Below are 14735 nucleotides of genomic sequence, written 5' to 3'. Positions count from 1 at the left end.
ATGGAATGAGCAATTGGTTATGATCTGTTGATTTGAAGCAAAAATGATCAACATCACAATGGGAGTTTGCACAATAACCAAATTGTGCCAAAGAAAAGACCCTTGAATTGAATACGAGCAAATGCCAGGCTGAATGAGATTAATTATGTAGGACACATTCAATGACAAAGAAGTATGACCAAACCCAAGGAAGGCAGAGGCAACTGTACAGATGGAAAGACTCCAAGACAAGAAGGCCTTAGAGAGATTCATTGGGCATGTTAACATAACTAAGCAAAATCATTGATAATTAATGACAATTAAGTGCTCCTCTCAGAATAGCTGCTTAGGGACTGCACAGAATGGCACTGGAATGACTGGCAAGAGAAAAGTTTTTAAAATTAAAATGAACTGCCAAATAAAGATTCACAATAAAATATTTGGTGATTAGTGAAAAGCTCAGGAACTGAGAATCGTATCTTCAAAACTGCCTAAGTTGTTATTGCAGACACTGAATTCCACTTTCAAAGTTAGGCATATAGCAGTTGCAGGCATATGGATGCCCAGCACTTACATTCCTTCTGAAAACAAAGTTTAAACTCTTGAGTCATCCAGGTTGTTTTGAAAAATTTACTCAAATTCAGTGAACGTTCGTCTGAATTGAGACTCTTTCGGGTGATAACTAAGTGGCAAATGGTTTTAAATACTGATTAAAATCCAAACAGCAAAAAAGTGCAGCTATCAATATCCTTTGTTTTAAATAAGTTCGTAAAGAAAGAGGCATAAACTATTTGGGTATTGTAGATGCCACTATGCAAATGAAGCCTCTAATTTCAGAGCATTTCATGGTGCTGAAAACTTACTAAGGCCCTGATTCTGCAAGGTGCTTCATGCAAACAATTCTGTGCCTGCATGGAACATTTCACAGCATCAGAGGTACTGGTATGCAGATGGCTTTTAAGGAGCTTTTTAGAGAGTACATGCTTTTAAGACTACCTCTCAGAAATGAAAACAATGATGAAGGGTCTTATGCAAACAGAACTCAAGTATTTTCCATTTTGGAGACAAAAGTTGACAAACTTAAGTGAGAAAAATGGAATGACTCAACCTTACCAGAGTCTGAATGAGTTATTCTAACAGAAAAAAAGCCCAGCCACTTCCATATGTAAAACTTATTGCGACTACAGTGATGAGGTTGCTGCAGATGATGGGTTTCTATACAAAGGACATTATCATAACACCACACAACATGAGGTTGGAAATGCTAGGTATAACCTACAGTGCCCATTTGAGTATTGAGAAGTGCAGGAACAGAGCCCAAGGTGTTCTGTTCTGGCCAGGCATGCATGCTGCCATCAAAGATAAGGTATCCAAGTGGAAATCTGCAATAAATACAGGAAACAAAAATGCAAAAAAAACCCACTGAAACCACATGAGATTCCTAATTTCACTTGGCCCAAGGATCTAGTTGAGCAAAACGGGAAAGATTATTCCTTATAGGCGAACTAATATTGGGGATCTATGTTCCTTAGTTTTGTTTTTAATAATTTAACTTAGACTTGCACACTAACTTGCAATTTAATAACACATTAAAAAATGCAGCTTGTTTTTCCATAACATTGCAGATAAGTTAATAAAACACTCTTGTTTACAAATGACTCACGCCAGTAATTTTTAACATTACTCCAAATATATCACATCTGGTCCTTGCAATCACATTTTCTATGTAAAAGTTAGCTAAAACACCAAGGAACTTAAAAAAGTATCTGCAGATTTGAAGGATAGACACTTAGCATCAAAGGAGTATTCCATTATAACACAAGATTACTTACTAGGCTCAACAACCTCAGTATTCAAGAAAAAAATGTAATGACAACCTCTATTAATTTCCCATGGAGAAAAAAAAAAAAAGAAGACATAAACAACAGGGGTAAAAACGTGATAATAAGAATGGAAACGGTTATCCTCTTCCAACAAAGAGTAATTTTCTAAAAGAAAAATGAGTGAAGACTACAGTCTTACTGAGTCATAGTTTTACTGGGTCATAGTCTTACTGAGTTCTTATAGGAGGACAGATGTAATCTCAGCAGGAAAAGGGAAGGGAAGGGAAGGGAAGGGAAGGGAAGGGAAGGGAAGGGAAGGGAAGGGAAGGGAAGGGAAGGGAAGGGAAGGGAAGGGAAGGGAAGGGAAGGGAAGGGAAGGGAAGGGAAGGGAAGGGATCGGAAGGCAAGGCAAGGGATAATACTCCTCTGCAGATGAAGTAACAAATGTACACCCAGGCACTGAATATCAGAAACACTCCAAGTGGCAAACACAGGATGTAGGTGGAGAAATCACTTCAGCAGCTAAAGAGATCTCTGCAGAAATAACTGGTTTAGGTGCAAAAAGTGACTGTTTATTGGGAGAGCTATCAAGGTATCTGGTTACCTGTCTAAAGAGGGCAATGTTTCTGTGGGGTTTTACCAGTATATCCTATTAATTATTATTATTAATTTTATTATTAATTTTAACTATTAATTATTATTTTTTGTTTCTACATTTTAATTTTGATTTTGGACAAGGCTTATTTTTTGCAAGATCACTAAAGTGAGGAAGAAAATATTACTTTTTTCCAGTAATATTTTATTTTATATATTCATCAGAATAAATACAACAGAAGCTTCTCCATTTCTGGGAGGATATCCCTTCTTCCCAGTTACTAGCTCTTGCTGAGCAAATTGCAGTAAAATTGCACCAATAAAAAGTGAATATTAGAGATAATACTAACATGTAAGAGTTTCTCTATAAGTCTGAGCAAAGGATATCCTTTCTGTCCAGAAAAAAATCTATACTGGATGGAGCTGATCTTCCTAGAAGAGTTGTGGTTAACAGGGAAAACTTCAGAGAAGCTCACCTTTCCATCTGAACTGAATGGAAGACACTACTAGGATGATAAATCTGGGAATAGCGATACAAGGATAGAAGGAAGATAAGAATAGAAGAGGACCACCAAGAATACGGAAAATAGGGCGGAGTGACATGGAAAGAAGGAGGAGGCACAGAAATGCCAACTCTTACTTCATTGTGGAAAATGTACAAAAATAGACCGAGCTCCTCACTTTGTGTTAAGAAGACATGTGGAAAAAGAAAAGCTCTCAGGCGTCATTGTTGAGAGGGAAATGAGACTGTACTTCTACTTGTAAATGCCATATGGGAATACCAAAACATGTCCACCGCAGAAAACAATGACATGCAAAATCTACGTAGAGACAAAGGGCATATTACAACAGTATCAGGTAAGTATCTAAACTTGTAGGCACCTGGTTGAATTGCAAATCTTTCTGAGGTTCAGATTCTTTAATATAAACACTAACGGGATTTTCTGGCATAAAACTGACCCAAGGAACAAGGGTAAAGGCTGACAATTTGATAACCAGTTCCATGGTAGACCAAGGTAATACTTAGTTACCTATGCCCTTTGAAAAAGTATGATTATTTTTACATCAAAGTAGCACTAAGTAGAACTAACCTAGTTATTTTAGGGGAGTCTCTGGTACCCAGATTCTCTGGTTCCCACAAGTAGAAATGTTCTCAGTCAGTATTCTGCATTTTGGCTGGGACAGATATACTCATGATCAAAATGTGCCCTTTTGAAAACAATAACTAATTTTAGGGGATTTAAAATTTTATTTTGAATAAGATTAAAAGTGCTTCAAAATGTTGCTTTTTTATAGCGTTTACAATTCTATAATGGGATTACAGTTTTGAAGTAACTGTAACCCTTAGAAAAACCTCCTATGATAAGGACTAAATAAGGAAAACTGATAAGGAAAAGCCCCTGGGTAAGATTAAACTGGATTTAACTTATGAATATTCTAATACTGGTAGCTGTCACTGGGTGGGCTGTTAATTGCTTTCCCATCATAGTTAAGTTTACTTATCAATAAGTCCCTAGGTCCTTTAAAAATTAGTTGCTTTTCACAAGTAATATAACCCAAACCTTAATGCTGGAAAAGCTTGGATTCTTGCCAGATATTAATTTCTTCAGATACCCGTAAAGCTGTTGACCTCTTTTTTTGCCAGCAGCAGTAACTCAGAATTAAAGCTGAAGAAATCCTTCTGTTGTTTGGAGATCATTGACCAGGCTGTGTAACTGCTTCGGTCTGCTGATAAACTGTGCACAAAAACTCTCATGTTTCCACTTGGGCTTTAGGTGAAAGTGGAGAAATGCACAATCTGCATGGTAAACCTGGGCAAGAAGCCTTACAGAAGAGATGCATGGGTGGTAAGGAATAATTAAGCCAACCCTGGAACAATTTAATTGAAAGCAGCAACATTATTATTCTGGGAGCCAGAAAATGTGGGTGATGGAATTTATGGAGCCTCAGCTAACCAAAAGGCAATACAACGAGCATAACTGTTAAGGAAAATAAACTTTTTTCTATCCTTTTCAGATTCTTATATTATTTTGATTATGAATATTATCTGAATTATATTATTCATTAATATTATTTGAAGTGTCTGCTATTTTTTATTTTAGTTGGGGCTTAAAAAGAATCACTGTGTTAACAAAATTGCAGTTAGGAAGCTGCATTGTACATAACTTGTGTGTGTTATGCAACGCACAGAAGGAGATCATGGATTGGTAAAATGTGATATAACGGCTTTACCATACATATGCAATATTTGCTACATAAGCTATGCATGGCAAAGCCATAGATGTATGAAATCTTTCCAAACTATGCAGTCCAGAAATACAATCCCTCTGCTGCACTATGAATTCTTCTACCACACTATCAATTGTTCTCTATACCCCACACGTTAGAAAAGTATTTTCCAGAAAGTTTACAGAGGTTGAAGACTTTATGGAAGACTGGAAACATCTACACTGAAAACTGGAACAAGGAATAAAAGATGAAGAAGAAATGGGAACAGTACAGATTGGTAGGGACAGGACAGAAGGGATCTCAGGTTGGGATATAGGCAAAAAATGTGTATATGTTTCTCTCTACAGCCTGGGGCAGGAGCCAAGGTTACTGACTCTCACTATTCTTCCACTGCCAGCAAATATGAATGAAAAACACCAGCAACATTCCCCACCTCTTCCTGGTGCCAGTCCAGGCAGAGCATTATACCTTTTACTGCTGTTTGCTACCATAGTAGTTCAGGTGATCTATGTAGCGGATATCAAAAGGTCCCATGGTGGCTAATGGCCTGACAGAGAGCCAGGAGAATCCCACATTATGGAATTTCTGCTCCTTTTCAGCTTGCTCTTTTTAAAAGCAAGGAAATTATACCCCCAAACCTCACGCACAGAAATATAACAGATGCAAACAAAGTACTTCACAGTTTAAAAAATTCCAAAGTCAAAATCACTTATGTAGCTTTGGTTTAGCTGTTTTGTGCATACGCATTATCATATACATGATCACAACTCCTTCTATCCTAGGCAGAGAACAAGAGCATAAATGAGAGCTGTGTGAAGGATGCTGCCATCCATAGGACTCCCACTTCCCTGCTTTCGAATACATGAGAGAAATGTGAAGATGCTTTATTTCTCTCTGTACTAACTCCAGCAGGATGGCTAAGAGGTAGAGAACAATAAATATATAAATGTGATGGAGGCAGGTGATGGGCTGATTAGACAAGGAGCTTGAGACAGGGAGCAACGTAGAAAAATGTTGAAGGAGAACAGGACAGAGTGAATGGACCAAGTGGAAGCTGGGACTGATCAGAGTTTTCAGGGAGGAGAAAAGATAGTCCCATTGCTGTTCTGGATCACCGGACTCTATCTTGCTTTTTCTGTAGAGCTTATCCCTTTTCACAGATGGTGAATCACTCATTGTGTAGACTGATGAATGGCCAGAGCTCCAAGCGAATTCTAGTTGAGCTTATACAGTTCTCTACAATGTGAAGAACTCTGACAAACTGAGTCCTAGAAGTCTCAAACTGAGCAATCAAAATTATATGCTTAAGTTTTCTGGCCTTAAAATGGGGATAATACCAACCCTAACTTACTTCAGTGTAGGTGAAAATAAATTAATTAATTAATAACCAAGATAAATTAATTAGGAATGCAATGCAATGGTAGTGACAAATATGTGAGTGAATTAGTAGTTATATCCTGAGAATACACTCTGAGAAAAGTGCAGTGAATAGCAGACAGGGCCTCATATGGGATAATGAGGAAAACAAGAAATTCATTAGTTGCTTATGCAGTGATTACTGTCTGCCCTGTGCAATGAATGACTTTGTTATCCTATGGAAAAATATGTGAAAAATCAGTAAATGAAGGATTGCTTTGTAATGAAAATGCAAGAGAGAACTGAATTAAGTCAGCCTGCTCTAAAATTCTGGCATTTCTTCACTTTTGAATTAACTTAACAGAGTTTTTATGTGTTCAATAGGTGTTATGATAACTGCTAAATAAATAATTTATGCTAAATTCTAAGTAAATAATAGATGCTAATCCTAAAAATGTAACTTTAAATACGACTTAATCTTGTTTTCTTTGCTTAGGCAAAACTTGAAATCAGTAGAGAGAATGGCATGAGACAGGAGTGGAGTCTCAAGTTTAAGTGATTTTTTTTTTCTTCTTGGTCTCAATTAGGTAGGATTAACTGCAGATGCTTGAGAAAGGCAGAGGAGATAGGGTAATTCAGGAGTACTTTCCTAACACAAGTGGAAACTTTATAAAGGGTTAGACCAGCAAAGTATGTGCTTAAAATATTATTGCTGCCCCAAGAGTCTTGTCTGTGTTTATGTAATTGCATTTCCTCAAACATCTACCACTTGAGCCATCCCAACCCAAAATCCAGGTCCAAGTCTGAGTTTCTCTGGGGTCATGAGCCTTACTCTGCTTATACTTACATGTTTTCCCTGATCTCATTTACATCCCTTCCGCTTGCATATCACATAGCCTTCTAGCAGCAGATACCAGCATGACCTGAACTGATAGTTTCAAAATGTTATTTCTGATTGTAATTTAAATTGTAATTTTCGTAGCTATTGTTTGCATCTAGTGACTAGATTAGCTAAGACTAGTGAGCAATCTTACTTCAGCAGCTTTCCCATGCTTGCTTTCTTATCTTTCCCATGCTTTACATCAAGGTCTGGTTTTTTCATCAAGGTATGTACTGAACTCAAGAGATGCTATTTAAGGCATTCATATATGGAAAAGACAGAATACTGCTTAGCCTGGCAGCATAAGCTATCCATTCATACTTTCCCTACCGAATTTTTCCTTGTTACTTGTGAACACCTTTCCATGTTAACCGAAGCACCAACTCAGGAGTACCACTATCTTATAGCACTAAGAATTGCTATAGTTCTTCCACATACAGAGTTGCAGTCGAGCATACAGTGCGGAAAGACAGACCAAAGCGAAGTCTCATGATTCTCTAACTTTCATTGCTCATAATTGTCACTCCAAAGAACTGAAAGGAATTGTGAAGAATGCATTCTAAGTAGGGGAATGACTCGGGAAACACTAAAAAACATAGTCAAATGAGAAAATGCATTAAGCTGATAACGGTGATACCAACCTGGGGGGAAAATTATGCATGCATTCGGGATAAACAAATTGTTTTCTCTTCCCTTCAGTCTGTGCCTGAGAAATTACAGCACTTTACTGGTTGTGTACTCAGAAGTATTTCATCAGTCTAATCGCATGAGAATTTTCTGTTCTAACTAGCCAACTCAAGCGTTCAGAAAAAAAATTGAATAGGAATTGAAACATTTAGATGAAATTAGAGAAGTTCTGATTTCTGTCCATCCCTATCACCTAAAGAATACACAAAAGGAAATACTACATCAACAGACTTATGTGTAGAGCTAGCCTGTATGGAATTTCTAGTAATTTCAGCACATGTTCCAAGCAGGATCGGCCCCTTCTGCAGCAGCTCTCCAGACAGTGTTTCTAATTTCTGATACAACTATACACATTTCCCAGTCAAATAAATATTTATAAATAAAATATTTGTTCTTTATATCTTACTTGAGTTCTTGTGAGCTTGTGGCCAGCATACTTCGAATGCTTTTATCAGCCAAGGGACAGCCAGATAAACTGTAAGACATGGCAGGACATACAAGTAAGTTAATCTTCTTATTAACTGAATGCTCCCAAACAAACACAACATAAAAATTAAAAAGTAAAATTTTGTAATGCAGAAAAGCGATGGGGCAAGTGCTGTAATATTGAATTTTGTAATATAGTTAACCCTCTGAATATATTTAGGTATCAACATTACTTCCAAAATTACATACTGTAAATGTTCTTTTTTGTTTGTTTGTTTCTCTACGAACTAGTAGAATGTAACAAAAAATATTTGAGATTCCTGGGTTAACTACTTAAATGCTTAAGAATACTTTGGAAATTTTAGTAATCTATTTAAAAATAAAAGACGTTTATACAACACACAAATTAGCATGCTTTTAAGATCAACATATATTACTCAAAGGGTTAACACATAGTTCAACGTTTTACTTTGACAGCATTGTTGAGGTAAGCTGAAAACAATAAATTGAAAAGACAGAATCCACCATGAAAAAAATGAAGTCACACCTTCTATGTGAGGCGTAATTACCAGTCACATGACCACTCCCATCACACCCTGGTGTTGGACATCTGCCACCAAACAAAAACAAAAACAGCCAAAATAGTAAGTATGTTTAAAAAAAACTTTTAAAAGTTTCATTGTTTCCAGTTTAGCTGCAATGACTGCAAGGGGTTTTAAGCATCCTAATCGAAAAGCTGCAAAATGAACAGGTTTAAATGAAAATGGCGTCTCAATACAATATAGCATCTTTAAGAACAAGCAAATACACGTTAGCTTATCACTTTACTTAACTGGCAGTTTGAAACATTTATATGCTGCAAATGTTGCATGCTCATACTGCAAGGCGTATATGTACTCGTTTGTTTAAAAAAAGACAAAGAGAGAAAAGGTTAAAAGGAGAAAAATAATTTCACCTCACATTATGCTTACGTTATTAAATCCTTTTTGCTCTCTTTGCATTGAGGGTATTTGGGTTTAGGGCTTGGGATTGTAACTTCACCAGGATACCTTCTTTCTTCCAGCGCCTCTTGGAAAGGATCCAAATCTTCTGGCTACAGGCAAACATATAAACATTAGTTTCAGCTAGGTGAGGTTACAACTTACAAAAAATGATGCAAAGCAGAGTCATCAGACATTATCTCTTTTTTTACCCTATACTGCCAGACAAAATTATGAAATTATTTTATATTCCTTCACTTATTAAATGTTTAAATAATACTGGGATATTTCCACGAAGACTTCACAATATGTGGAAAATATAGGTTATTTAAGTAGGAGAGAAAAAAAAGGGCAAAACACAGCTTTTCCTATAGCTGTCATATTATTTTCCTTTAAAAGGATCAGTATTTTTTTCTAAAGTCATCACAAAACAGAGGCAAGGGAAAAAATGATTACTAAATAATCTTATGCATCAAAACCCCTTCTTAAATAACATTTTAACTGTTTAGAACATCTCAAAGATGAAACAGGAGTCATCTCAACATCTACACACAGGATCTCAATCTGGGGCAAACCTCAATGGATCTGTCTGGCAAAATATACCTATATAATTTATAATTAACTTTACTGATGCATTCAGAAATTCAACATCATCTATTTCAGGAATGAAGTGGACAAATGCATTGATTTAGTGATTCCTGCAGATGGTGCTATGAACACCACAGTCAAAGCAGGGAATTCTGCTTACTCTGGGAAAAAAATGCTATACTGTATGTTTTACCTCACGTTTCCTTGATAGTGACAGATTTCCTCCTAACTGCAGTGAAATTAATAGCAAAACTGTAATTAACACCAGAGCTAGAATGCATTCAGTATATCTAGTGAAAATGCCACTTTGCTATATGTTTAAGTTACTGAAAATAGTCTCATGTTTTAATTAAAATTGGCAAGAGATGTGCTACACACAAATGATTAGCCTAATTTTCTGTTATAGATCAAGAAAAAACAGAAAACAATCTCTGGAATTCTCCAAACTGCTAAACTGAGTTGAGTGCAGCATTGTAAACCACACAGCAGATAAGGTTGAAACCTGACAAACAAAAGCAGTGACATTAAAACTTGTCAGCAGACCTCTTCAGTGTCCTGGCCGTTCTAGGTTTTGAAAAGTAAAATAAATCCACTAACATACTTCCTTCATTTGCCTCTTATGTTTAAAGGGTTTTGCTGTTGCCTTGGTATTATGAATTGAAAAGTAATACTTATTTCTGATATTCCTTCTTTGTATTCTTGAAACGAAGTATTTCATTAATACAGGCCCTTTCACACCCAGAGCTATCAGGGGTGTATAAGTAATCTAGAGGAAGATTAGCTTAGATAGTTGAAAGCTTGCATTATACTCCACTGCTTTTGTTTAAATTGATTTCTAAGTAATACATGCTTTCAAATGCTCAGCACATCATTTATGGTTTTCAAATTCAGGAGAATATCTTGTCTTGAGAGCTGATTATCCCAGTATTGCACAGTTATGTCAACTTGCTTATACAGAGTAACGTAATCTGGATACAGTGAAACATCTTTACTGCAGAAAATATTTGTTAGCAAGATGATGCTGTTGGAAAACATGATTCATGTTTATGGTTCAGATGTTGTCTTATGGAACGTAGTCACAGATCAGATGTGTGCCAGAATGATACAGTCCTAAACATCAACCAGCAGAAAGTCCTTTTTGTAGAAGACCACCATTTTTATCATGTATTAATTTTGTTTCCTCTTTCCCTCCAAATTTCAGAAATTCAATGAATTACCAAAATTAGACTGCAACAAGAACTAATAGATGAAAAAGACATACATTAATCTCTTTGGAATCATCTTCATCTATCCTACTGGGCTTCATTTTAGTGTAGTCCACTGGCAAGTCCCAGCAGTCACCCTCATTCAGTTGGTAACACCGGTTGTTCATCACAGCTTGCCGTTGTGGGGACATTGGCTCCAGTGGAGTCAAAATGGTACAGCAACCATCTCGCTGCCTCTGCTTGTTCATGCTCAGATCCAACGTCCCATTTTCATCGACTTCCATATCAGGATTCTGTCAAAATAAAGAAAAAAATATTGTTAATTCAGCTTCACACTAGCAAACTGTTACCTCTGTGTTCTTCAATCTGATTGCCTAGCAGAATGCTAAAACGCTTTTCCATTCCTGTATAGATTGTAAGCATTGAGCCCCCTCCCACACATAGCATGATGCTGTTACACAACATTAATGCTGTTAAAGTGGATCTCTTCCTGAATGGCTAATGTGATGTTTGGGGAAAGAGGGGAGAGTCTTCATTATCCCTCCTGCCACCTGGCACACAGGTGCAAAATTTGGAAGGAAGAGGAGAAATCTCTGAAGGTGTTTTCTGGTCATTGTCTTTATGTTCTCGTTTTACTTTGTGAGAGGTGAGTATCTATGAGTTAACATCTGCATAATTCTTGTCTCCAGTCCTGACACCTGTCTGGGTGATTAGAGTAAGAAAAACCAGATAGCATCAAATAATCTGTGTTTCTTTGTTTAGTTACCATTAACAGCTTGAAAATGTAATGTCAGTAAATTAAACAGGAAGGTAGGGTACCAAAACAAGTCCTTTTCAGCACCATTGGCAGATGAGAAAATGCATTGCAATTTCATGGTTCCTTCCCTGCAGATGCAAATATATTAACATTTCATATACCTATATTTATAATCAATAAATTTAGCTAGTGGAATAGTTGCAAAAATAGTTGTGCCAATTTCTGTGATGGCTGAAGAACTGTGAAAAATAGGGTGCATATGGGCTCTCACTTCTTTTATAGAAACACACAAGGGTTGTCTATTATATTAGCTGAGGAGAAAGAAGATATCTTGAAACAAAGACAAATTTTAAAAAACTAAAGGCATACGGAAATAAAAATGCTCACAGAGAATCCCTCATCTTTTCGAAAATTAAACCCTCCGAAAGAAATTTGGTTTCAAAACTAATGTGAATGCGACTGACTCCTCGTATGTCTGGTGACTTTCTCTCCTCTGGAGTAAAAACAGAGCTGCAGAAAAGCACTGTGAATGCAAATCTCTCTTTCTGAATTATTGCCTTTTGTCAAAGCATGTATCTAATTGCTGCTATCCTGCTAATTTAATTTAGAAAAATACTTGTTTATCTTCTTAGATTCATTCCTTCGGTCTCAATGTAGGGTGACACATTAGGAAAGAGGCGCCTTCTCATTTTGCCACAGGAGATTTTTAGCATTTTATTTCAACCTTTTCCATCGTGTTGGCATAGAGTACAACTGTATTTATTTACATGCCAGAAAGAGATTTCCTTCTTGAACAGTATTAAATAAATTAATGTAAAAAAGCAGCAATTGAAAACAAAGTCACCAGTCATTCTGGCTTAGATCATGATTATTACTAATACCTACTGCTACGGGTTTAGGTTGCTATGAATGATCAAGGCGATTTGCACAATGAAGGGAAGAAAACCTTTGTCTATATGTAGAAGAACAGAACATGTCTGCCAGCTCAAAAGCTCTTCTATAAGCACAATAAAAATGTTTCCTCTGCACTGCATCTGTCTACTTAGCCATCTAGTGGTCTCCTATAGGTAATACTTACTGTTTGCTGGTGCATGTTACACTCATTTCTTAACAGCTATCAGAGTCAAAACTTAATGTTTATAATGAAAAACAATCTTTGGCTAAATCTTTAATAAATGTTAATAGTGCACTCTTCTTCTTAATATATAAAGCTTAACAACAAAAGTTATTTGTACCTGTGTAGCCGTTTCATAACATACTGAGGCTCTGTGAACGTACAGGGCATTAGTGACCCTGCACTACTGTTAAGCACATTTGAAGTCACCTGTACTGGAGGATTTGTTAATTTCAAATGTATTATGCAGTGACTTAAGAACTGTGATATCGCAGACAGGCAAGAAATTATAACATACAAGTTGCATAGATTTTGTCATACTAGATCTTACAACCTTAGGTCCCATTTGTGACTTTTTAATCAAAATACATTGTTAAATCTTAATCCTTTCAGAAAATGTATAAATCAGACTGTGTTTAGCAAAAAAAAAAAATCAGTAGTGCAATTAATACCACCTGAGCAACCCAAACATCTTATAATTATAGATCTCACTTGTAAGAGACAAATTAAAAAAAGGAGTACATGCTATCAGTATCATCAGTTTATATACTGATCGGGCATTCCTGCAATACTTGTGAGTAATCTGCATCTTTATTTTTCCTCCCTGCTTTAGCAGAGCCACCAGATTACGTTAATTTTGAGGAAAAGGAAGGAAAAAAAAAAAGCAAGATGTACTAAAGCTATTCTTCTATCTATCAGGGCCACAGAGCAAGTGCAGTAAAGAGAAATCTTCATCAACAAACAGAATTGCTAATTTTTACCCTCGCACAGAGATCCTGAGGCTTAGTGGAGAGGTTCTGAGGCATCTCCCTGCAGCGAGTGGAGAGATTCAGTATAGCAGTAGCAGCCATGTGCGCTGCCTCCATGTCATGAGTATAGTCAAAGCTGCTCTTGCTGCAGGTACTGCTGGCACTGCTGCCTCCACCACAACTCATATTGCTGCTGCTGCTAGGGGCATAACTGCTTGTTGTGCTGCTGGTTGGACTTGAATTCTTACAGTAGCGTTTAGCTGTGGGAAGAAATATGACAAGGATGACTCAAACGAACAAGCATTCTGCGTAAGTGAAGAGAAAAACAAACTGCTGGAGGTGAAATTTGTAATGAACAACAGTAACCGATGAAGGAAAAAAAAAAAAGCCGGCAGTAAGAATGATGGCTGTATTTCTTGATTTCTGTCTGTGACTCTTATATGCTACATGTGTGAGTTTGTATGAAACAACCTCCTGCAACAATCTGCATGATGTGATCATGAATCACTCTGACAAACAGGCTGGATTTAGAAAACAATAAAAACACAGAAACACTGCTTTTACCCTACATACATAGTCAGACAGAAGGTAGGATCTGCTCAGCTCATTCATTTTTATTAATGAGGGGCAATGTAACACTACAGGATCTTTTCATATTTACATGAGCAAACTGTTAATTTAAGGCCTAGACTCCCCAGGGCTGCTGGAGATAAGCCCATGGTAAGGCTGACAGGCTTGGTCTCTGGGCCACAGTGTTACCCATATGTCCTCAAACACCCCATGCTTCCTAAAAGCTTTCTTCTTCCTACATCACAGGCAAATATTATGACACTGGCCATCAGAAAGGAGAGGAGCATGACAGAAGAAGAAAGGTGGTAGCCACATGTGAGTTTTGCCATGGCTTGCACAAAGGCAGAAGCAGTGGCTGTATAAATGGAGACAGCTATAAGTGAAAAGTCCCCATCTTAAAACAAGTCGAGCACCTACAACTCTTCATAAAAACAAGAAGGAGAAAAACCACCCCTTCCTCCTCATGCTGAGGACAGCGTCACTCAGCTGTTCTCTGACCACCAGAAGGCGTGAGCGGTCACAGAAGAGTTAAGGCACTGATAAACCTCGTGTCCAGCCTATCTAAATGCAATGCAGCATTGTTGCTGCTTTTAAGAAATGCTCCTTGCAGCCAGAAGTATTATAGTAATAATGCAAACCAGCCCTATTAGCCCACTTATTTCTCCAAACTTCTTCCCAAATGAACTGTTTTAGAAGTGTTTATATGAAGTGCAAGAAAGTGTCAGCTCCTCTCCTAAATCTGCAAGTTTATGTATTTTCATACAAAAAATGAAAGTCAAGGTCAGAGGATACATACAT

The 14735-nt window shown here is 37.0% G+C and overlaps 1 protein-coding gene across 1 annotated transcript in view; it reads right to left on the bottom strand.

Annotated features, from left to right (window-relative positions):
• MYT1L (myelin transcription factor 1 like) overlaps positions 1–14735 on the bottom strand; it is a 201350-nt gene that overhangs the window by 14142 nt on the left and 172473 nt on the right. Inside the window, exons 11-15 of the mRNA XM_075089723.1 lie at positions 13380–13627; positions 10804–11040; positions 8946–9067; positions 8522–8584; positions 7955–8023 (exon numbers count right to left, since the gene is read on the bottom strand). Coding sequence (XP_074945824.1) covers positions 7955–8023; positions 8522–8584; positions 8946–9067; positions 10804–11040; positions 13380–13627 — 739 coding nt within the window. The remainder of the gene's footprint in view (positions 1–7954; positions 8024–8521; positions 8585–8945; positions 9068–10803; positions 11041–13379; positions 13628–14735) is intronic.

Source organism: Phalacrocorax aristotelis, chromosome 3 (genome assembly GCF_949628215.1).
Source record: "Phalacrocorax aristotelis chromosome 3, bGulAri2.1, whole genome shotgun sequence".
In the NCBI taxonomy this organism is placed as follows: Eukaryota; Metazoa; Chordata; class Aves; order Suliformes; family Phalacrocoracidae; genus Phalacrocorax; species Phalacrocorax aristotelis.
Note: the sequence above shows the minus strand (reverse complement) of the source record. Positions and strands in the feature narration are given on the sequence as shown.